Here is a 25,880-nt window from a genome sequence, read left to right on the forward strand (position 1 = left end):
AGGCTGTGATAATGTTGGATTTTGTAATCATTTTAATAATTGCTGCTGCATTACTTGAACTATAGATACATAGATTAGTGTCTGGGACACAATCATTGTCTGTTCAAAGCTATTGCTTATCAGCTAAAGAAATACCAAACTTGAAGCAGAAAATTCAAATTGAAGGCTGGTATGTTTGCGAGCTTCTAGATGCAAAGCTTTGGAAAGGTCTTAGAAAGATATCTTTACCTTGCTAGTCTTGTTGTAGTACGTCATCAGAAAGATGGAGCAGAACTCAGCACCTCAACTCAACAAAGTTTTGGTGGAAAGTTGAAGAGCTACACAGTGCTTCCACTTCTGCCCAGCGGGTGTATTTGACTCACACAGCTCTTCAGCAGAGTTTATTTATAGAAGGTCTCAGTGGCTGGGTACCATCTTTGTCTGGAGAGGACGAGGTAAGTGCTCTACTCTTCCCTGATATCCAGCTTGACCTGTGGGGGTGTGTGGCAGTACACTGAAGGCTTCAGTGTGTGTGGTTCTCATATTCTGTGGGATGGATGAGTAGTCTGTTTAAGGGCTGTTCACTTTTAATGGGCTCTCTGCTCTGCTGCCCCAGCCACTAGGACTCATCAGGCCACTAGATCTACAGAGTTCTCTTGACGTGCCTACACACACACACACACACACACACACACAACAGTACTTTAGTATGTTTCTGACTCCAACTAAGTCACATTTCGGAATACATTACCCAGCTAGCACATAACCTTCTGAGAACCATATGTTTCTTAGAGCTTGGTGAGAGTGAGGTTGTGCTCTGATTATTTTTGTAAACAACCTAACAACTTTCTGGGAATGGTGCAGGACAGTTGCTTGGTTCTGCAACATTGTCAGAACATTTAAGGAATTTTACAAAAAAACAACTATTTTCTTAGTATTTCATTCCTTTAACAGAACGTTTCCTGGAAGTTCAAACATGGTTACATTTAATTAAACTTTTTTTATTTTTTTGATTACCTCCCATTAAATTGAATGTCACTTCTACTTTTTAAAGTTATTTTCAATTGGAAATTACATTAAGTACCGAGCTTGAACAGACAGTTTGATGTCCTGTAAATTAAGTCCATTATCATCATTCTAAATTACCAAAAGTGTCATTATGGACTTGCTGTTCAGAGTCCCATGTTGCTGTTCAGAGTCCCACGTCGCTGCCCAGAGTCCCACGTCGCTGCCCAGAGTCCCACATCGCTGCCCAGAGTCCCACTGGACTGTCCAGAGGGTGGGTGAGCAGCCAAAGTGAAGGTGTTAAAGCAGTCCTGCCTCATCCATCAGAGGAGGAAACACAATGTTTATCTGTTGCTAGGCAGCCAGGGAATGCGTCTCCTAGCAACCTGAGCTACCTGCGGCGGTGGGGGGGGGGGGTTATGCAGTGGTGAGGCCCATGTGATGGCTGCTGCAGCTCTTGGAGAGCTCAGGACAAAATCTCTGGCTCGGCTGGAGCAGGGAATGACGGCATCACCTCAGCAACGCTGAATGAGATGGGAGGAGGAAGTAGCAGAGGAGAGGAAGGACACATGAAGGTGGACTAGGGATGCTGGCGGTAGGGAGTGGCAGTGGCAGGGAGACATCTCTTTGTTGATCCAGTAATGTAAAGCTTAGCAGCAGCTGGGATACCAGGGAATAATTTCTTACAAAAATAGTTCTGGTGCTCCTGTCCTCATGCTGAGCATATTTAGATCACTGGATGTGCATTGGACACTGTATCCTGTGTTTGATTAAAGGGATATGATGCCATATGAGTGGGGATGCAGAGAGGGGCTAAGGCCTACTTCCTCTGTCAATTTACTATCTGTTCTAATAGGTTACTATTACTACACTAGAGCAGGGGTTTCTAAACTTTTTAAACTTGTGACCCAAAATGACCGTCCCCTGTGACCCTAATCGTTCTCCAATGACCTAAATTAAGAAGAGATATACAAATAGTGTGTGATTATAGATTATTCCTGTAACTCGCGACTCACCTCAGATGCCCAGGGCCCACTTTGGGTCCACTCATGGTTTAAGAAACCATCCTCAAGAGGATAGGCATGATTCCTTTATCTCACTTGTACTTTCTTCGGTGTGAATTGAGGACAATGCAGCAGCTCTAAGAATAGCAAAGTGAAATCATTGGAGGTCAGCTTATGCTCAGGGCATTAGAGGAGCTGCAGTATCAATAGTGCTGACCTCTCTGCTCCGTTGGGATCTTGGATGAGTCTGTGTCAATAGTGCTGACCTCTCTGCTCCGTTGGGATCTTGGATGAGTCTGTGTCAATAGTGCTGACCTCTCTGCTCGGTTGGGATCTTGGATGAGTCTGTGTCAATAGTGTTGACCTCTCCGCTCCGTTGGGATCTTGGATGAGTCTGTGTCAATAGTGCTGACCTCTCCGCTTCGTTGGGATCTTGGATGAGTCTGTGTCAATAGTGCTGATCTCGCCACTCTGTTGGGATCTTGGATGAGTCTGTGTCAATAGTGCTGATCTCGCCACTCTGTTGGGATCTTGGATGAGACTGTGTCAATAGTGCTGACCTCTCTGCTCCATTGGGATCTTGGATGTGTCTGTGTGAATATCCACTGTTGAAATGGGAAACCAAATCTGGTGATATGACACCACTTTTAAATCCCAATGACACCCGCTTCCTTACTGTTTGGTGTACTGCTTTTGACAAGAGCCCTACCTGGTCCCATATGGGCTATGTGTACCTATATGGGCTATGTGTACCGTCTTTTGACATAAATCGAGTAGCTGGCTAGCATGGACGCAAAATGTGGTTCTGGGTGAAGAGATTACCCTTCAAGTTCCCAAATCTCTTTGTAACACATCTGAAACCTCTCACTTTCCCCATGCCTGTTGCTTAAGCCCTTTTCTAGACTAATCCACAACTAGAGTCTAATGTAACGTATCTGCCCTTCCCTGCTGTGCTGCAAGTGGATTTATGAGAGCTGGATTTGTAGCAGCCATGTCTAGCTACATACGTTTCCATTATTTATTTTTGTCATACAGTGATTATCTCCACACAGGATTTACCCACTTATGGTTGCCATCTACGATGCTTTGCTCTGAGCCAAGGTGCTTCAAGTCAATGTGGGCTTGAAGCTGGAGCCCACATCACAAGGTTTGAAACATCCTATAAGGAATCTAAATGACCTGTGGGAGATGTTGAACTTAATCAGATACCTCATGACATCATCAGATAAGTCCATCTCTGTAGAGAATAGATTATGTTTCAGGAGGTGCTGCATTACCGATTGAAGCAGGCAGCTGTATGTGCCCAATGTGCCCAACAACTGAATGCATTCAACTAAGATGTCTTCCTCTCTGAATCAGAGGTGCAGGTGTAACAGTTTAACTTTAGACCGTCCCCTCGCCCCGACACAGGCGCGAACCAGGGACCCTCTGCACACATCAACAACTGACACCCACAAAGTGTCGTTACCCATCGCTCCACAAAGGCCGCTGCCCTTGCAGAGCAAGGGGAACCACTACTTCAAGGTCTCAAAGCGAGTGACGTAACCGATTGAAACGCTATTAGCGCGCACCACCGCTAACTAGCTAGCCATTTCACATCCGTTACACGGGGGGCTGCCATAATTGACATCCACGTCTTCGGAGCACGGGGAACAGTGGGTTAACTGCCTTGCTCAGGGGCAGAACGACAACCTTTTGGTTACTGGCACAATTGGTAAAGCTATCCAGCATATTGTCAGATGTTCCTTCAGAGAAACATTTGTTTGCCTTTATATTGTCTAACGATTATATCTGTGACATTTCCTGAGATATGACGTTTATGGGTCATTATTTGAAACGTCCAGCAGCACGGAGACAGACTAGCAGGATGTATTTTCCGCTCTAATATCTCTGAGAAGACGAGTATGTCCAGGACAAGCTGTCAAACTCACTGAGCTGTGTCATAGAATATTACTAGCGCAAATTGCCAATATGCTGGACTGTAGAGAGAGCACGATGAGAACTCTGCTGCATCAATCTTGATTCCCTGTCTTGTCTATCCACCAAACCTAGTCTCTGTCCACCAAACCTAATTGCAGCATTACCGCAAAAATGTAAGATGTAAGTGGAAGGGGAAAAAAGTAAGGAACTTGTCTTTCAGCTCTGCATTAAAAAACAAAATTGGTTAAAGAAAATTGTGATAAATAAAAAAGTATACCAGTTTCATTTAAGGACCAAAAAAATAACTGCCATATAGATTGCAAAAGGGATTTTCGATGTACCGATTCCATGGCACATGGTTCATGATCTGATACGCAAAACGACGCCGTATTCAAAACGTAGAAATGTTTATATTTAAATTATTATACAAAATTCTTGCAACCAATATAATGTTATATATATGGGGGATACAACCTTCCCAGCTCTGCAGATTTTGCTGCGAGGAGGCAGAGTCATTAGATCATTTATTTTGGTACTGTCCATACGTAGCTTGTTTTTGGTCACAGGTCCAGGAATGGCTAAAGAATTGTAACATTTACCTGGAGCTAACTCTGCAGACAACACTACTGGGTGATTTGAAAAGTCATAGCGTAACGTCTGCTTCCAACTCACACTCTCAAACACGTAGGTCCCCTGAACGCCACTCACTCTCCAGATACCAATCACCTGAATTCTGATCACCTGTTCACACACCTGTATGTCATTATCACACCTATTTAGAACTTGCACCCCATCATTGTGAGGTATTGTTTGTTTTGTGATACACGGCGGTTCGAAGCGCTGGGTTTCCCGTAATTTACTCCTCCCGTGTATGATAGTTTTTGCCTGCCTCACTAACGATGCCTTTTGCCTATTCCCTGCCTGTACTTTAGCCTATCGGATTTCCTGTTATCAACCTATTGCCTGATCTCCCGGACAAAGTTACTAGCCCTTTCCCTGCCTGTACTGTTGCCTTTTTGGACCCCCTGTGTATGACCTTCTGCCTGCCCCTGGACCCAGCTACCTGCCTCCTCCTGTGGTCCTTTACAATAAATACCTGCTGCGCCCTGCGCTTGAAACCAGCTCTCTGTCTCCCTTCGTGTTCATTACACATAGTCAATTGCTCAATAATATAATACTTTTAGCAAAAAATGCTATCTCTAATTTACAATCTGGAGAAACTCTGAGAATGTGAAACATCACAGCACAGTTGAAACATATATGGCAAATAGATATCCAATATGGATGGTGTTAAGAGATAGATGGGAGGGGTTGAATGGAGCTGGAGGGTGGGACTAATAACAAGATAACATGTAAAATATACTGTGTCTGTAAAATGTACATAGATTCAGAACTTATGTTAAACATAACAGTAAAAAATGTATGGCAAATAGAAATCAAACTGGATGGACATCAGAAATAGATGAGGTTGAGGGTAGAACTAAGAACAAAATATAACTATTGTAAAATAGATTGTGTCTGTAAAATGTATATAGTTTGCATAAGCTGGAAGTAGAAGCCTAAGTGTTGTTGTTCATTAGTTTACTCCGATTAGGGGAGGGGTGATAGGGTTAGTGGGGATTAATAAAGGAAAGTATATTTAAAAAATATTTGTATATAAACTCTGCAAAAAAAGAAACGTCCTCACACTGTCAACTGTGTTTATTTTCAGCAAACTTAACATGTGTAAGTATTTGTATGAACATAAGATTCAACAACTGAGACATAAAGTGAACAAGTTCCACAGACATGTAACTAACAGAAATGGAATAATGTGTCCCTGAACAAAGGGGGGGGGGGGGGGTGGGTCAAAATCAAAAGTAACAGTCAGTATCTGGTGTGGCCACCAGCTGCATTAGGTACTGCAGTGCATCTCCTCCTCATGGACTGCACCAGATTTGCCAGTTCTTGCTGTGAGATGTTACCCCACTCTTCCACCAAGGCACCTGCAAGTTCCCGGACATTTCTGGGGGGAATGGCCCTGGCCCTAGCCCTCACCCTCCGATCCAACAGGTCCCAGACGTGCTCAATGGGATAGAGATCCGGGCTCTTCGCTGGCCATGGCAGAACACTGACATTCCTGTCTTGCAGGAAATCATGCACAGAACGAGTAGTATGGCTGGTGGCATTGTCATGCTGGAGGGTCATGTCAGGATTTGCCTGCAGGAAGGGTACCACATGAGGGAGGAGGATGTCTTCCCTGTAACTCACAGCGTTGAGATTGCCTGCAATGACAACAAGCTCAGTCCGATGATGCTGTGACACATCGCCCCAGACCATGACGGACCCTCCACCTCCAAATCGGTCCCACTCCAGAGTACAGGCCTCGGTGTAACGCTCATTCCTTCGAAGATAAACGCAAATCCGACCATCACCCCTGGTGAGACAAAACTGCGACTCGTCAGTGAAAAGCACTTTTTGCCAGTCCTGTCTGGTCCAGTGATGGTGGGTTTGTGCCCATAGGCGACGGTGATGTCTGGTGAGGACCTGCCTTACAACAGGCCTACAAGCCCTCAGTCCAGCCTCTCTCAGCCTATTGCGGACAGTCTGAGCACTGATGGAGGGATTGTGCGTTCCTGGTGTAACTCGGGCAGTTATTGTTGCCATCCTGTACCTGTCCCGCAGGTGTGATGTTCGGATGTACTGATCCTGTGCAGGTGTAGTTACACGGGGTCTGACAACCAGCTGTCCATCCTGTCTCCCTGTAGCGCTGTCTTCGGCGTCTCACAGTACGGACATGATCTTGCTTTGTAGTATACCCCTCCGATCTGCTCTGGGTAGTTCACTCCTTGTTGATCACAGGGTTTGTGTTGAGTTCCTAATCCCTGCTTTTGTTTGGAGGAGAATGGGACAGCTACGGGCCAGTGCAGATTGACCTGAGGGATTTTCCAACTCCTCCTTATAGGGCACAATAAAGGCTTTATCCCTGCAGATGCCAGACCAGAGCAATGCCCCCACCAACAACAACTAAATACCAAGCTATCGGGTGACGGACTGGAAGGAATAAAAACAGGGATTCTGAAATAGCATTTGAGTCTAAAAATCCCTCTGTTAAAATCAAATGAATGGTTTCGAAATGAGTGCTTGAGAAACGAGTTGTAATTAAAACTCCTCTGAATTGAATATACAAGTTACATTTGAAGGACTTATAGGAAGGGAGTGGTGAGGGAAATAAACCAACTGGTGGTTTCAAGAACCACAAAACTGCAACAGCTTAATTTGACTCCTCCGAAACAAGCCAAAGCTTTGCATCAACACCAGTAACCACAGGCCCACTAGAGAGCGGTAGCTTAGATATGACTCTAAAACACTAGGCCAGGAAAGTTAGCTTACATTTTCATTGTATCTACTGTACACAGCCACCGTATAGATTTATATAGGGGTTGAAGGGCGACATGTTGAGAAAGCCTTGACGGAAGAACACCATCAATGCACAAAAACAACCTCACACAGTAGGCTACAGATGTTAGATCTTAATTTGACCAGTTTCTAACAGCAGGAAAATAATCCTGCAGCAACAGGAAATGTGAATTATTGTGTGGATTATAATTAATGGACATTTTTGAAAGGGTTGATACATTTTTAGTTAGGACAAATCAAGTCAGACATTTAAAGTGTAAATTACAGACTTTAGAATCCTTTTAAAACCTTGAATACACTACAAGTTGCATTTCCTGCTGTAGTACATTTCCTGCAACAACAGGGTGATCAAATTAAGATCTTACATCTGTACTTAGGTTACATGGACGTCCTCCAGGGCACTATCTGTAAAGTGAAACACTATGCCGTCTAACCAGGGATCATGGAGATAGTTGCCAGGGCGACAATGATTGCTATCATCCTGATGGTGTTTCATTTCGGGGTGTTCTAAAATGACTTCTGTCACATAGCACTTGGCATTGGGTGCGTGTTTGTGACACAGTTTTTTGCAGCTAGCTAGGGGAAACTCAACTGCTCTGCTGTAGAGGTAGTTCTTCACCCCCCCCCCCCCCCCCCCCTGTCTTATTTGAAACTGACAGCTTGTTAACATTGTACAGGTTCTATGGTAACAGACAGTACATCTCCCGCTCTGCCCTTCCCCCTTCCCTTCCAACCAACTGAAGATGGGCTATCATCATGTCTGTGGGTCACATGATAACCTCTAATCAGCAGGGATGACCTTATTCTGGTTAGCTCTTCTGTTTAGCTGTATTTAATAGATTAGTTCTTCCTACTACACACAGAGGTCACACTGCTCCAATCCACCCTTCTCCTCACAGAACAGCTCTCATGTGGCTTCCTCAAGTTCCCTCTTCACGAAACACATGATATCATAAAACTACAGATACAATAAAACTATAAATACATAAAACAACAATACCCCCACTAGCTTTCTCCATTATGGCATGGATGTCATTTTAGTCCTCTTTATGGGTTTATAAAATAACACACTGGGATAATCTTGGTGTGGGAGTTCTCACTTTTAGTGTGGTTTACTGTTTGTATCTACACCCAGGAGGGATTTTTCTCACCACAAAGTAGTGCAGCAACGACTCACAGCTGCCCCCTGTCCATCCGCTGTCCGTCAGCATGACGGATAGGCCCCAGGTCTGACACTACTGGGAATCCAAGCCCCAGTTCTGACACTTCTAGGATTCCAAGCCACAGCAGCATCTATAGGATACAAAGAGCAGCAGGATTTCCAGTTGGAAGTTGCCCATAGGCACAGGTCTGAAATCAGTTTAGTCTCCCCCCAAACCTGACCTTAATCACTAGGGAGGGAGATGTGAAACTGTCCTTACATCAGCATATAGGGGCAACTTTGTCATACTCCTGGGCCTTGCTGACACAAGGGCGGTTTATGTTTCACCTTGAGATGTCTTGCAGCTGGACGTTTACTCTCTATCAAATACATTTCATGTGTGCATGTATCTCTACCAGCCTTCACTCTCAAAGCTCTAAGCCCCCTTAAGTACCACTCTAAAACTGAGATTGCTTGTTGCCACGTAACGCTTCATCCTATTTTAAACATTCCGTCCCCTACCCCCCTCCAACCGGCTCATGTCAGCCAACATTGCCTCTCTTCTATGCAGACTCTGAGGAGCATCCGTGTTATTATCATGCTCCCTGGCTGGCTTTATTCTTAGCTCTGCTCAGATGTGATAAAAGCCAATTGGCCAATCAGGTGGAGCCTCTCCCCTGCCGAGCCCAGTGATGTCATCAGACACCCCCCCCCCTCCCCCCCTGTGACGGCCAAGGACCACAGAGATCACCCAGCCATGTTGCTACTACTAGCACCTGTAGGAGGTCACATGACCAGTGATGCTGTAGGAGACCCATCCCCGAAGCTGGGAGGCCAGGAGGAGGTCTAGGGGCTATGTGTGATGGGGGATAGGTGGGGGGGAACCAGTGGAGCACATTCACGCTCATGTGGCATGTGTGCAGCCAGCCTGGCCTGATGCCATGGCGCCTGTTTAGCTCCTGTCTGATAGGTCTGTGGGGAGGCGGGCTGCTCTTCTCCTCTCCTGGTTTCAGGCTTCGCTGAGGGATGGGACACACAGACCCACTCTTCTACCTTTCCCAAACTAGAGCTAGCTAGTAGATACAATAATGTTTCTCTCTCCATAAATGCTCCATGTGTGAACCTACAGTGTAAAACCCATCCTACCCCAGAAAATGAGTGTCTATTCTCCACTTATACGTTTACACCATTCTGTACACATTTGACAAACCACTTCATGACATAGGCATGTCCCTAACAGGTTATTACGTGGGACTGTTCTGTTCCTCCTCTAGTATTTGTTACATACTAACCTGAGAAGGACGCTAATTTGAAGCTCAGACAGAAAATCTGAAAACCCTTCAGCACCTGGTGAACACTGATGACACCTCAGTGTGTAGGTGGTCTTCCCAGAGACCCCACAACTCTCATCTTCTCGGCCAATCAGGTTGTGTGTACTCCTTTTGCAGCCCCTCCTCTCAACTCTCTCTGCAGGGATGCAGTTTTTACGTAACGGTAGTAGGGTATTGACTTGCAGGTACATGGGGCCTCGTCTGTTGATGTCAATGTCCTCTCTCTTCAAGGTGTCCTAGCTGTCAGTGTTGTGATGAAATGTAGGCCTATGTGCCATTACACTCTCTTGTAATAGACCTCCCTCTTACTTACTCTCTCATGCCCTCTCTATTTTCCCTCTCTCTCTGCTTCATTTTATGCATAAGACCCCAACTCTTTATAAGACTCCTTCTCTCTCTCTCTTAACCTCTCCTTCTCTCTTTCTCTCTCTGAATAGCCTCGTTCACATCTTGCGCTAACATGTGAGTTTCGTGATCTGATCAATGTGATCCAATCACTATCTGATCAAGGTTTGTCGCGTCTACACATTGTATTAAAATGTGTCTCTTATCTGTCCACTGTGTCCGCATTGTGGCCAGATTAGCTGGTGCCAGATAGGCCGGTGTAATGATGGCCGGTGTAAATGGTTTGACCAGCTAGATCTGTTTACACTTGATTAATATCCTGAAACAATGCGTGTCTGACTACGGTCTAAAAATGTGGGCACAATCAGAATGTGGACAAGATCAGGACAAAGGGTGCATGTTAGAACCAGGTATCAACTGGGCTTCTCTTTCTCTCTCTCTTTCTCTGGCACAGAACACCTTCCTTTGAAACACAAAGCGCAGTACTTAAAACCAAGTTCTGGGAACGAGGCAGAGCCTTTCAATGCAGACAGTGCTATCTGTCTCAATAGAACCTAGGATGGTTGTACAGTAATGATGATTGTCAGTTGTCTATCAGTGTGTAAAGGTTTCCACCACCCCATAGTCTGTGAGTAGTCTAGAAACAGGGAGTAGAGCCAGGTGAGAAAGTGAATCCAGTGCTGCTGCTCCATATGTCTGCCGTTCTCAGTTCTCTCTGGGGACCAGGTCTCAGTGTAGCAGTCAATGAATAAGTCAGGATGATAGACAGACGCAATACGGTAGCAATAATCAGCCAGATATGGGCCCCTGGAGTCAGGTTCAACATCAGAAACACTGCACTGAGATGTGTGTGTGTGGATACTGAGAGGTGTTTGTGTGTACTGAAATGTGTGTGTGTGTGTGTGTGTGTGTGTGTGTGTGTGTGTGTGTGTGTGTATTTACAAGTGCTGTAGCCTACTGTATGTGCATCAGTGAATAGTATGTGTGCTGTGATAATGATGTTAAAGAGAGTGTGTGTTGTGATGAGGTTAGAGAGAGGGTGTGTTGTGATGAGGTTAGAGAGTGTGTGTTGTGATGAGGCTAGAGAGAGGGTGTGTTGTGATGAGGTTAGAGAGAGTGTGCGTTGCGATGGTGTTAGAGAGAGGGTGTGTTGTGTTGTGGTGGAATGAAAATCCAGAAAGTTTCCCAACCCAAGACCATGGGCCTCAGGTTAGCTAAACTCTAGTGTTGTCTGTCATGGCTCTGTCCTCTGTGCCCTCTGCTCTTCTCCCAGTGTCCTCTAAAGGCCACTCCTCTCTGCAGTGCCCTGGCTCCTGGCCCACAACAGGTTCCCCGGCCACTCATCTCACACACTGTCTCATTAAGCTATCACCTGCCTGCCCGCCTGCCCGTCGCCTAGTTGACTGACACTGTGCTGGGACCTCCGTCCGCCATGCCCCCGAGGCTAGCGCCAGCTCCCGCCACCGGTCACAAGATACGTCTCTGTCTCGTGATGTATCCCCATACAGGAGCCTGAAACAGAACCCCACTGTTGAGCCGCTGCCTCTCCTGTCCTGATCACCCCGGCTACTTCATGTAATTACAGAAAGGGAAGCTAGCCAGGTCTCAACATGCGGTCAGGGACTATGTTAAAAATGATACCCTATACCCTATACAGTGCACTACTTTTGACCAGGGGTAGTGCACTATATAGGTAATAGGGTACAATTTCAGATGCAAACAGGCAGTCAGTCCACCAGTCAGTCTACGCTGCCTGGACACCCTCACCCTGGCCCTGTCACAGCACTACTGAGACGGTTGGAAAATGCACCGTCACTCCACTCCTCCTTATTTGAGGTCCCGGTGGCAAACACACAGGGCTCCCATTCATTAAAGCCTTTCTGATGGAAAACCCAAATCGAGTTGCTGGGATTAAGTTTCAGCTGCTGCGTGTGTTAGAGACAAACTCCAAGAGGAGGAACCTGCGGTGGTGGAGTAACTGACAAATGAGGCAGGTAGGCCTGAGGAAGGAACCACTTCAGCTACTCAATATGGCTGTCATCCCTCAGATTACTGTGTTGTACTTGACTTGAAGATTGCTCACAACAACCTCAATGTTTATTTAAGACAAGCTATATCCCTTCTGATAAAAACTAGAACCAGAGCCAAACTGTATCAGGGCCCTATTCAATCCGCAAAGTTCAGCTTTGTAGCGTGATTGAAATTTAAAGGCAATGTTCCCGCTTTAGCGGGACTGCATTCGCGGGAAATGCTGCACGTAGGCTCAATCGGAAATGACCTTCACATTTCTATCGCTGATTCAATAACGCTTCAGCTTTCCATATTGCATAGAGCCCTCAGTTGAAAGCTCGCCTTACTGCAGTCCAAGATGAACTCTTAAGGAGCCTACCTTTACTCCTTCAGGTCCAAGGACCTTCTGTTATCTTCTGAGGTAGACTGGCTCAAAACAGCCAAATACTCCATTTAAATGTGATAGCGATCCGGTTCTAGAAACATTAAGCCATTTACTTACTAATTTCACAAATACAAAATATAGAATTACTGTACATCACAGTAGGCTGCTGAGGGGAGGTCGGCTCATAATAATGGTTGGAACGACGCGAATGGAATGGCATCAAACACCTGGAAACCATGTGTTTGGTGTATTTGATACCATTCCACTCCAGCCAATCCCACAAGCCCGTTCTTCCCAATTAAGGAGCCCCCAACCTCCTGTGATGTACACTGTTTTAGGCTTTATCACAGTTGCAGCCGACAGTATTTCTCAGTGACAACACATTTCTGGAGGACTTGTTCCAATAGACACAGGTGTTCGGCGAATGCTAGATAGCTCATTAGCACAGCTCTGTCTTCCGTCATTTCTTTGGTAAACACGTGCTGTAACCTGGCGATATGACCGTGTGGGAACACTAATCCTAACCCTATAAAGGTGTTTATCAATTTACCTTTTTGTTTTAATAAAATGATTTCTTGCTGATATGAAAGATGAGGTCCTGATGAATGTTAATGTTCAGACCGAGTGTTGGGGCTCTTAAAACTCCCCAATACAGAAGATGCCTTCGTCCAATGACTCTTATGTGTAAAGAAATGGACCTGAGAGTCATGATCAAGGACTAGTCCTTTCCACATGGGCTCCCGAGTGGTGCAGCGGTCTAAGGCACTGCATCTCAGTGCTAGAGGCGTCACTGCAGAGCCGGGTTCGATTCCAGGCTGTATCACCGTGATTGGTAGCCAATTGGCCCAGCGTTGTCTGGTTTAGGGTTTGGCTGGGGTAGGCTGTCATTGTAAATAAGAATTTGTTCTTAACTGACTTGCCTAGTTAAATAAAACTTTCTATTTTTTGAAGAACGAGCAGCATGGTCAGAGTCACCCAGGTGATGTGTCATAAGCCTGGAGGCTAGCTGAGCTGTGGTAGCCATGGCAACTGAGGCTAGTAGCTAAAAAACCCATATAATATCCTTTACGTAGCATTGACAGCTCTCTGTAACATCCTTGATTTCTAGGTGGTTTGTAGTCTTTTCCAAGCCGTCAGTGTAATAAAAAGAATAATCATTTGACAAGCGGTTTCTCTATTGTCACGTTGTTGCAAAAAAAACTGGTCAAATCAAATCTTTTGAAATGCACCGAGTTGACCTTGACAGTCACTAGCTGTAGGAAAACAGAGGACAGGCAGATGCACCAAGGGGAGCTGGTTTGGCAGCACTTATTCCTCCTTGATCTGTAAGCATCTGGTTAGAGTTGATAAGGAGTCCGTTTGGATGAAGATGGTCTCCTTTTAATTAAGGGCTTTTCAAATCTAACAAGTGTTTTTGCAGGGTTCAAAATGCATAAACAAACAACCCTTTCCTTGCCAATCCTCACTATTCTCTGAACACTAGATACAACCAGAATGTTTCAGTGAACAATCAAAGACTAGGGTAGGAATACAACGGTCTGATGTGGTTCCATTTCCATTGTCACTGATCTGAAATGACAGGGAAAGTCACAGCAATAAAGCAGAGATTATAGCTAGGGGTTTGTCCTTTTACCTGTCCTGTTCTTTCAGATCAGTGCTTATTGAAAGGAAATGAGACAAGGAGAGGACTCCACTTTAGACTAGTGCGGTGTGTCCTTACAGCGGGGTATTGGTCTTGTTTGAGAGAAACTGGAATAAAGAAAGTTGTGTTTTCATCATTTTATTTCAGTTTTTTTTCTTACTGGGATTAAATAAATGACAAGAGCGGATGAGAACTCCTGATAACGTGACTGATGTTAGACATTGACGTTTAGCACTTAACATCGACAAGAAATCCTAAAAACACGGGGTACAGCACTGCTTCTGATAAGATTCTCAACTTGGACCAGTGACTTTGGTATTGTATTTATACATTACACTTTTCTGCAGAAAAAATTAAATAAAAAAAGTACAACCGCATAAATATAAAACTCCTTCCACCATGTAAAATGGCTGAAACATTCATCAGAAAATTACATCACGTTGTGAGATGACGTGACGTAATTGAGCAAAACAATCATCTTTAAAAAGCAGAGTTAGCACCGTTGCCGTACAAAAGGCAAAAGTAGCCTAACAACGCAGAGACACAACTCGACATTAAGAGTGAATCAAACAGAACGAAAGGAAGTAAAAGCCTGAAACAATAACGTAATAAAACCCTTATCCCACATTTAAGGGATTCTAAAAGAAAAGCGATGTAAAAATTATCCCACAATCAATCAGATAAAAGGCAAAAATAAGGAAAGAGTAGGCCTAGTTCCCTGGAGTGCAGCCTTCCCCTCACACGGGTCAGAAGAGATCAGAGAGTACCGTGTCAATATTTTTAAATGATTAAGTATTCATATATAGTATATACACATCTTGGACTGCTAAAGCTTGCTCACATAAGTAAACAGGTTACAACATGGCTTGGAAAGGACCAATGTATGCGACTACTGCACTGTACACTCCAAAAATATGTATAGAAACCACACAAGGCAGCAATACGGAGGGGGGACAAAACACTGCTCGCTACACATCAGTAGTGGAATTACAATTTACAGTCATAAATGAAACATGTCCCCATGGCTCAAGGAATATTCTTCATTTACAGTAGAATAAATACTTTATGCTATTGCTACTCCTCCTGCGACTTACATTCTAACCCTAGACAGAAGCAGAGAAGCCAGTGTAAAGCAGACAGATGAAGTGTCGTCCCGTATGTTAGGAGTTTTGTTCAAGACTAGTTGTGATTTTTTTTTTTTTTACTTAACTTTGTATTTCCACCCCAACTCCCTTTCCTAAATTATTTTGTTACTTTTGAGAAATGGTTGGGGAGGGAGAGGGGGCTGGAGAGAAAAAGTGCTATGAACCTAACTGTGGTCATAAGTTGGTGACAGTGAATTTAACGTCAAATTTTCCTTGGAACTTGTCCTTCTCGCTGTAGCCAATGTTCTCTCCGTAGGCTCTGCACTCAATGCGCAGCTCGGTGTTCATGGTGAGGTTGACGAACTGGAGGGCCACTAGGGGTTGCAGGTACTGGGGGTGAAGCAGCTTGCCGTAGTAGGGGTAATACTGGAGGGGGAAACCTTCACCAATGCCGTAGTACTTCACCTCACCGATCTTACCGGCGTCCTCCTCTCTCTGCAAAGAGATTGGGTGAGAGAGTCAAAAGGAGAAAGGCGGTGCTATTTTTGGTCATTCTGACGTCTGACCTTCACCCAGAAACACATTTACAATAGCTGGTTTAGTGACAGAATGGGGACTATTCCTCGAAAGCAATTCTAGAATTGCTAGAATGAACATTCCCTTAGGCTTCAATGTTGCTTTACTGACTACTGTCAACCGACATTGGAATGATCAATTGTGATTCGATGTGGTTCCATCTAATTCTATGTCTGGCGTACTGTACCTTGTTGGTGCAGAAGATGGGCATGACGTTGGGCTGGACCTTGGTCTGGGCTCCCTCAGGGATGCTTTCATTGGAGCTGGGGGGCTGAAAGAATGGAGGACAGGTACACAGTGAGCGAAGAGGCAAAACAATCTGCTAAAAACAGTAACACTTCTACCTAAGAAAGTTTATGTAGATTTTGTATTCAATAATGTACTACTACTTTGGGGGAAATATGCATAAACTAACAACCAGGGGCCACTGGAAATATCAAAGTGACCAGTTTGTACCAGAGGTCAACTTTTCATATGTCCTGGTTGATAAGGCCTGAAAGCCATGTCCTGAGGATATTTACCCTTGGCCTGAAGTTGACGATCCTGTTGAGCTTGACGATCAGGCAGGGTTTTCCTTCCTTGAAGCCGAAGTCTCTGTCGTCCATGCCGGAGCAAGGCCCAAGCCAGCTCCTCTGGAAGCGACAGGCCTTCCTGATCCCCACATCACTCTCCAGGTCGCCACGGTTCTTATAGTCATCCGGTTGCTCTGAAGGCAGGAGGAGAAATCACAAATAAACAACTGAGCACAGGAAGCCACAGCTGCTCACTTCAACTAATTCATCAAAAACAAATTACAAAAAAACTCCTTCTCTGAAGAAGCCAATACACAATTCCATTCCATGTCCTGGCCACTTAGTTCCTATCCCACCTGATGTTAGAACGTCAGAAAGGATTCAATAAGCAAAAGGCTAGAAGATGATGGTACCACCTCCATCTAAGTAGAGCTTCCACCACACAGAGCACCTCTTAGGTCTGTGTCATGGCAGGGGGTAGGACTAGGAGCTAGGGGGAGGGGGTAGAGAGCGGAATGGAACACTTCCTGTACCTCCACAATCCTCGTATTTCATCTGGTCCCGCTGTTTGTCGTCGTCGTACATAACCAGGAACTCTCGCATGGCCTTAGTGTAAGCCAAGTAGGTCTCCACATCATTCAAGTTGAAGGCGATCTCGGATTTGTCGGAGCGTGGGGTGTGTGATAGGCCTGAGAACAGACAGTCACCATCAGTTTCAATGTTACAGAAGTAAAGTACTATTAGCAATACACACTTTTATAATAGGACAATAATGTTTCAGTGGACTTGTGACCATTCTATTTACACTAACTCACAATAGTACTGCAGTTACAGAGATAACCTTACTGAGTATGAAACCAGTTAAGAACAGTCAGTGTAATTTGCTTTCTAATGAAGTCTTTCAGTGAGGCAGTCATCCATTGAAGAGTCCACACTTTGGAAAACAGTCTTGAAGAGGAAGACAAGGTGAATCCCTGTCATTGTTCTTAGCAGGAAAGACGGGTCAGTAAAAGGGAAAAGCCCATTTCAAACAAAAGACAACTGTCTCTACGCTACGGCACAAGATCTAAAACACGTCCACCCCTATTCTCTTCTACTTCCTTATTTACAACCAGCCCATCCCAGCCCCCACACTAAGTTCCATATTTCATGACCAGAAAACTAAAGAGAACTCTAACTGGACTGAGTGAGGTGAGGAGTCTGAAGAGTGTAACGCTTCTCTCCTCTGTCAGCTTGTGAGATAAAGAAATAGTCTGACTCTTCTCTTTCTGCGTGTTAGAGCCATCAGGTGTCCTCTTCGTTGTGACGACCTGGCCCAGTTATCAGAACTCCTGTGGAAAGTAATGCACTATCAATGCCTAGCTACCTCTCCTCATCTCCTAATGGAGGTTCCCTGAGCCGACCATGGCTATATATACCCGGACAGACAAATGACTGGGCTGGGATACTGGCTTTAGACCTAATTCAAATGCAGCTTACATGTCTTCAACAGGAAAGGGTTAATGCTCTGTGGAAGGGCACTGGTGCTGTGGGATTGGGTTGTGTTGTGTAAGGGGAGAAAATAAAGTAGAGAATAGCATCTGCCGTTGACAGTTTACCACAGAGCTCTCACTGGTAAAGGAAGCAAGCAATGACTACCAGAACTTCACGGTCTGTTTTAACTCTAGTCAAAGGCATCAGGAGAGAGCTCCGTTAGGGGACCACACTGTAAAGTTCACGATTAGCACTTCTCCCTCCATTTCACACCCACGTGATCAGAACAGACTCCAGTGAAACTGACTAAACCGCTCAGAAAAAGGAAGCTGTGGAGAAAGACATGAAATATGCAACGTCCAATAATGGGGAACGGGAACAGTTTTCGTTCTTTAAACATTACATTCCCTAACAAATTGGGAAGAGAGGTCTCCGCCCATGTAGGAGGCCTTTAGAGGAATTAATTGCGACACTTGACTGACCCACTACCTACACCAAAATGTCCAATACGACATGAGCATTTAAACAGTAGGATTGCAGTAACTGGAATAACACGTGAACTGAATCCTTGACTACTAGACCAGAGTTCATTTTGACAGAAGCAATTCTGTACATCTTTGCCAAAAATCTAATTTCACCAGTTTGTTATTGGACGTAAGCATACTACTGTACAAGCTAGCTACAAAATAGTTCCACATGCTGCATGCATGGATGACACCCACCGTTTACTTGAAAGACAAGAGTCCTCTGTGTCTGCCCTCAAAATGCCGGCCTGCTCTCTGGCCCATATAGTGCTAATGTCAATTCAGCTGATATCTCACAGTGGGACTCCCTTAACGAGTTAAAGTGTGAAATTCAATAAGAGGATGTTTGACAGACATAACCCACCCCTCTGAGATATACAAACATGCATGTTAGACTCTGTCTGCAGCCCAAATTGCATCCTAATCCCTACATAGTGCACTACTTTTGACCAGTGGGTAGGGAATAGGGTGCCATTTCAAACGAAGCCACTGTGGTTGGACACCATCTCTTATCCACAGGCAGCAGTAGTGGCTCAGTGTCTAGTGTTCAGTGATACCTTACCTGGGGGAGCAACTCTGTCTTGCCAGGTAGGTTTGTAGTTACTGAGGGTGAGAAGCAAGGCCTGGATGGTGCCGATGAATACTCCAGCCAGAAAAGCATAGAAGATTAAGTAGAACCCTAGAATTTTAACTGTAAAAGAAGAGAGAGAAATGGGTCATCATCATGCTAAAGATGTGGAGGACAGATGATTGTGACATACGCCTTTTTCCCTTCTTAAAATTTTTACAAAAAACTACAAACACCAGTGATGCCATGAAATTAAGATTTGGTTGTTATGTTGCTGACAAGGTCCATTTCCACTCATTCAATTGAGTCGCACAAAAAGCCACATACAGAACTCCAGCATTCCGCAATTGTAGAATGTTAAATCTGCTCTGAAAAACAATGAACATTCCCCATAATGAAGTCCCAAGTCCAACCGTAGTATTACTGCAGTAGTTAAAAATCTTCTCAAGTCAACCCAACCCTGCCACCCTAACCAGCCCTGCAGAGCCAGTGTGTACAGTACACCAAACACCACAGACATGTAGACTGTGGATCCCCACTTTCATTTTTGACTGTAGTGTTTGTGTAGTTGGGGACTTAAAATGCATACCATTTTAATATAAATACACAAGCAATGTCTTGCACCACAAAGTGAGACAAGAAGGGTACAGCTTAAGAAAGAGAAACAGCAAGTCTGCCTATTGTGTAGTCAGACGAGTGTTTCCTCAGTGTTCCAAATACAACTGGACCAATTCAATCTCATGCATGTCTATCCTATCGTCAAACCTCAATAGACTGCCCAGTCATTGCACCACAACACTATCAAACATATTAAAAATTGGATAAATAGATTGGCTGGCTCTACTACTAATCCAAGCCCACCTGGTTTTCTACTTTAAGCTTCCTGGTCTGTACACAGACTATCCATAACTGGAATGAGTCCCAAATGGCACCCTATTCCCCATGGTCAAAAGAAGTGTACAATATAGGGGAACATTTGGGATGCACCTCTGGGCTCAGTGATACCTATACAGGTAGAATGCATACAGACAGAGAAACCCGTGTCTCATATGGAGGGAGCAGGAGGTGACCTAACCACAAAGCTACTGTTCCAAATAGTAATCCACCTATAAGAGTAGACATTGTCTTGACTCTTCACTGAGGGCAGGAAAATGAAGTGTAACCAGTAGATCATACAGTAGTAGCCAGGAGAACAACTTCAGCCTTCAGAGTAAATCAAATTGTCAAATCACTTTTGGTTTCTCTTAAACTCAGCACCCAGAAACAAATCTCAAGCCAGCTACTCAGCTTTAATTGTTAGGCCTGTCACAAGAGACTAGGTTCCTCTAAAAATAGTGCCCACATTGCAAATAAGACCAATAAATGAATACATTCAGGTCCCAATAACAATGGGGGCAGTCTGTGTGCTCAGCTTTTATACAAAACCTAGATACTACCCAGCTGGCACATAACATTCTGAGAACCATACCGTATGTTTCTAAGAGCTTGGTCAGAGTGTGGATGTGCTATGGTTATTTTGCATACAACCTTCCCACAACATTCTGGGAATGGTGCAGGAATCCCCAGTTGGTACATAACATTCTGGGAATGGTGCAGGATACCCTGCTAGTACATAACATTCTGGGAATGGTGCAGGATACCCTGCTAGTACATAACATTCTGGGAATGGTGCAGGATACCCTGCTAGTACATAACATTCTGGGAATGGTGCAGGATACCCTGCTAGTACATAACATTCTGGGAATGGTGCAGGATACCCTGCTAGTACATAACATTCTGGGAATGGTGCAGGATACCCTGCTAGTACATAACATTCTGGGAATGGTGCAGGATACCCTGCTAGTACATAACATTCTGGGAATGGTGCAGGATACCCTGCTAGTACATAACATTCTGGGAATGGTGCAGGATACCCTGCTAGTACATAACATTCTGGGAATGGTGCAGGATACCCTGCTAGTACATAACATTCTGGGAATGGTGCAGGATACCCTGCTAGTACATAACATTCTGGGAATGGTGCAGGATACCCTGCTAGTACATAACATTCTGAGAACCATATGTTTCTTAGGTGAGAATTTCAGTACCTCAGTTTAACTTTTCCTCATGGTTCTATTTAAAGTAATGTTCTCAAATTGTTTAGAGGGGCACTATGCAGAAGGGGCACTATGCAGAAATCACGCCGCCTTTTCCTGATTGCTAAAATTCAGAACAGTTCGCCTAAATTTCGGTTTGTGACAAAACAAGCAAGCATAGTGTAGAGAATCATTGTACCATCTAAACCACTGAAATAGATTTTCCAGAACCAAAAGTACTATATTTTCAGCAAAACAAAACTTAAAAACAGAAAGCATAGAAATAGCGCACATGGAACAGATATACCACATCTTACACTTGCTTTCAATGAGAATGACAGATCTATGTGAATTTGGTCAGGTCGCCCAAAAAGTTACATATCGCAGCTTCAAGAAACAACGTTCTTCTGTGGAAATGTAAGTACTTATAAAAGTGAATAAAACGTTTTCTACAGGTTTCCTCAGTTCTATGTTAAGTCATGTTCTCGGCACATTAAGACAACATTAGTAAACATTCTAAGAAAGTTATTTAAAAACATACATTCCATTCTCAGCATCACCAAAACGATCCTCTATCTTGTTAAGTGTGTTGATCACGCTCACTAATTGGCCACACCTGGTCTTAAATGAGTGCTCGCTTCCTATAAAATGGAGGTTTGTTTAAATAGACTAAAGTGAACAACTTTGTATGAGTAAAAAAAAGAAAAAGCATGCTAGCTGCATCCTGGTGGCGCAGTGGTCTAATTCCATGGATAGAGAACAGAAGATCATAGTGTCAAATCTCACTGACACCGTGCCACAATAAAAAAGAAAAGAAAGTTATGCGTTTGAATGATTAATGCCTAAGAAAATGAATTTACATGTGTCCCATCTGTGCTTGGAGTTCAAAACAGTTATTGAAACATGTTCTTAGAACATTATTTAATTACCTTCCAATAACATTCTCAGAACATTAATAAAACCTTCCAGGAAAACTTTCAGGGAACCATAGAACATTCACAGAACGTCCCTGCAACCTACATTAAACATTTTTTTTTTCCTGGAATGGTTTAGGTCCACTTGTAGAATCTATGCCAAGGCGCATTGAATCTGCTCTGGCAGCTCGTGGTGACCCAACACCCTTTATGTTGGCGTTTCCTTTATTGTGGTCTGTGCTCGTGCTAAAACATAATCCACAGTTGTTTTTTTAATAAACTATACATTTTCTGTGGCTAAATTATGCTCTCTGGTGGATTTCAAACATTGAGTGTGGGGCTCCTTTGGTTGGATTTTTTATTATACAAATAAATGTTTTTTAAAGCATCTTGGACCCTGCCCCTGACTCACAATTGACCAATCACATTTATTTATTATGCAGTTTATTTGTATTAATCAGTTACCCAATCAAGGCAGGGCCCCCCCCCCCCAGTTACCCACGTGGGCCCCATACCGCGTCTCCTCCCACCATCTGATGATTAGTAGAGCGGCAGCAGGCAGCAGCAGTCTGTCTACACTCATTGAGAGCGGGCTCTTGAGTTCTGTGGTTGGCAGTAAAAAGATATACACACACACACATATATCTTTTAATATTATTTTTTTGTAAAACAATTTAATATTATTTTGCTTCCTCTTGGGCCCCCCCACAGGCTTGGGCCCAGGGACTTCAGCCCCGGTAAGCCCCTGCATTAAGCCAGCCCTGCAGGTACAGTGCATTTTAGTCATTTAGCAGAGGCGCTTATACAGAGCGACTTACGGGAGCAATTAGGGTTAAGTGCCCTGCTCAAGGGCACATTGACAGATTTTTACGTAGTCGGCTCGGGATTTGAACCAGCAACCTTCGGTTACTGTCCGCACGCTCTTAACCGCTAGGTTACCTGCCGCCCCGAGTCCAGCCATAGTACTAGTACAGTATTAGAATCTCCTCAAGTCACCCCCAACCCTGCCGCCCCCACCAGCCCGCAGAAATAGTACTGTATAGGCCTAGTGGACCCCCAACCCACTAGACCTGCAGAGCTAGTACTGTATAGGCCTAGTGGTGCATCAGACAATGTCAAAAGGTCACATCTTATAGGAGACAGCAGTTCCCTTTCAATCAATTACGCATGACTTAAGATATCGCATGTTCCTTGGCAGAATTATAAGGACATCACAACCACTCTAAGGTGTCTTATCCAGATCATGCGTTTCCCTGATCACAATTGGCCGGTACAAGGGTGCGTATATTATCCATATTATAGACGAGGGTTCAACATCTCTCTCTCCATGCATCACACCAGATAAAACATATGTTCTTGCATTGTAGACAGATTAAATTAATCATGCAAGTGGCCGAGTGGAGACGAGTCGTCATTAAAGTCATGGATAGTGTCACACACATCGTACAAAATGATGCACCACTTAAATTGGATGGATGAGGAGCACCAGTGTTGGTTGGAGACATGTTGAATGGGTGGGTTTGGGGGAGTGGGGTTGGAGGCTCACTTCTTTATGTTTCCTTCTCATTTTATTGAACTGAATATGAAATTATATGTTGTATCTGTAACCCCCCCCAAACAAGAAAAATGACTAAATAAATAAAAATATGGTCACCACAAAAATGAAAAGATCCAAACAAGTTTTGGCCTTGAGATAATACACACAAAACACAGTTGAAGTAAATGACCAAACCAACCAACTTGAGGGCGTTAGTTAAATAAGCAAAATTGCAACATGAATTGTCGCTCAGCTGGTCATCCTCTGAATACCGAAAACGTAGGGTAGTTGTGTGACATTGAGACAAGGGAAGACATAGGTGCAGATGGAAACGAGAAAGTAAAATTTGTCTAGTTAATACATTTCCATTGTTAATTAAAGTAACACAGAATCCACATCGAATAGTAACACTAGATGGAATGTCCTCTCCATAATTCCAAGAAGGCCCCATCACCTTGAATCACCTTGGACTATGATGCATTTTTAACCCTTTGATTGTGTCATTTTACAACGGAAATGAAACTAAGTCTCTACAGCATGTACATATGGTGTAATTCCATCCTAATACTTATAGATCATGTTACTGCGATGGGGAGTTCTAGTCTCCTTCCAGGCATAGGCGGCTGCGTCTCTGCAGTGTGATCAACTAGCCTACTGTACTATTAGGATTCGAACCTTTAGAATAACATGTTCTAATGATGTATGATGCATATTCCCACCACCGTCTTTCAACGACCTATTTGGATTCTCATATTGATTTAAGATGTGTGATTTAAATGAAAACTCATCTTTGCTTGGAACAGTCGGTAGGCTGTTCTTTTGAATAAGGCAGTAGGTACCTAGCAAGGACATGTGACAGTGAAATATGAGCAAAAACTGGTCGCATGTTCACCGTATGCTATTACTCACAACACAGACATGGAGAACCATGAACAACGAGTGGCGATGGGCAATGATATGGAGTCGGTGACACCGTACCATTGTAGCACATATTACTGCAAAGTCAAATCGAACAGGTGCTATGCACCAAGATGAAATGAAGACTCGGTGCGCGTTCCATACTGCCCAATAGGCGTTCGATCATGCCATATGAGATCCATCACAATTTCGATTAAAACCTCCGGCCACGAATGGCCAATTAACGTGATCAGAAATATCAGAATGGCATACTTACACCAACTCCCCCCTGTGCGTCCACAAAATTCCCCCTTGTCCGAATCCCATATAAATTTCTTCCATCCACCATCGTCTTTATTCGAAGACATTTTCGACTGTGTGTTTCAGTTCCTTTTAGTGTGGTGCTCTTTCTTTATTCAGTTCCCTTCGCTTCTCTCTGCCGATCCCTCTCCGGAGTACCAAATTCCAAAAACCGACGGACTTGTACACGGCTTGTTCCTACGTACTCACTGCACACAGATATATCCCAGTTGCAGTCGACTCCGCCCGAAAACTATTTTAACAAGTCACCTACTAGGAGGGAGGGCCAGCTCTCGCGAATCACAAACGAGCGTCCTCTCTGCGTAATGTTATCGTTTGTGGAGAGTCGGGAGCAGGGTTTTGCTCCACCCTTGGACGTAGTATACGTCAGAATGTCCTTTACGATGCGACCCTGCGATTTCAACAGAAGAGAACTCACATGAATAAAGATTCAGAGGCATAGTACATCGATTCACAGCGCCAGCTATACATTACAAATTGCCACCGTTGTCTTCATTATCTGGAGACCTAATTCACTCAAACTGGGATTTACAATGTGGGTAAACTTAAAATGTTAAAAATGACAGAAGTATGATGGCCTACCATAATTACTATTCATACTTATATGATCATCTGATGAAGCCAAGATGACTTGGCCATTCCTCAATTGTAATTGGAGAAAAACACACATCCCAGCTAGCACATTTGGTTCCCTTGGAAGTTGTGGGAACTTATGTTTTTGGTTTAGCTGCAACCTGAGGTTGAAGAGGCGCTGTTGCGCCTTCTTCACCACACTATCTGTGTGGATGGACCATTTCAGGTTGTCAGTGATGTACACCCCCAAGGAACTTTAAGCTTTTCACCCTCTCCACTGCGGCCCTGTCAATGTGGATGGGGGCGTGCTCCCTCTGCTGTCTCCTGAAGTTCACGATCAGCTCCTTTGTTTTGTTGATGTTGAGGGGGAGGTTATTTTCCTGGCAACACTCCACCAGGGCCCTCACCTCCTCCCTGTAGGCTGTCTCGTTGTTGTTGGTAATCAGGCCTACGACTGTTGTGTTTTCTGCAAACTTGATGATTGAGTTGGAGACGTGCGTGGCCATGCAGTCATGGGTGAACAGGGAGTACAGGAGGGGGCTGAGCACGCACCCTTGTGGGCCCCCGTGTTGATGATCAGCGTAGCGGAGGTGTTGTTGCCTACCTTCACCACCTGGGGCCGCCCCGTCAGGAAGTCCAGGACCTAGTTTCACAAAGCGGGATT

The 25,880-nt window shown here is 44.3% G+C and overlaps 1 protein-coding gene across 1 annotated transcript; it reads right to left on the reverse strand.

The window, feature by feature from the left end:
* Positions 1 to 14,283: 14,283 nt before the first annotated feature.
* On the reverse strand, positions 14,284 to 24,837 carry LOC120033686 (sodium/potassium-transporting ATPase subunit beta-233-like). Its single transcript, XM_038980121.1, has 6 exons — positions 24,600 to 24,837; positions 18,894 to 19,022; positions 16,868 to 17,023; positions 16,344 to 16,528; positions 16,010 to 16,093; positions 14,284 to 15,741 (listed from the first exon to the last, which is right to left on the reverse strand). The coding sequence occupies exons 1-6, from the start codon at positions 24,688 to 24,690 to the stop codon at positions 15,481 to 15,483; spliced, it is 906 nt and encodes a 301-aa protein (XP_038836049.1). The 5' UTR covers positions 24,691 to 24,837; the 3' UTR covers positions 14,284 to 15,480.
* Positions 24,838 to 25,880: the final 1,043 nt, after the last annotated feature.

The sequence above is a fragment of the Salvelinus namaycush genome, chromosome 40 (assembly GCF_016432855.1).
Source record: "Salvelinus namaycush isolate Seneca chromosome 40, SaNama_1.0, whole genome shotgun sequence".
NCBI lineage: Eukaryota > Metazoa > Chordata > Actinopteri > Salmoniformes > Salmonidae > Salvelinus > Salvelinus namaycush.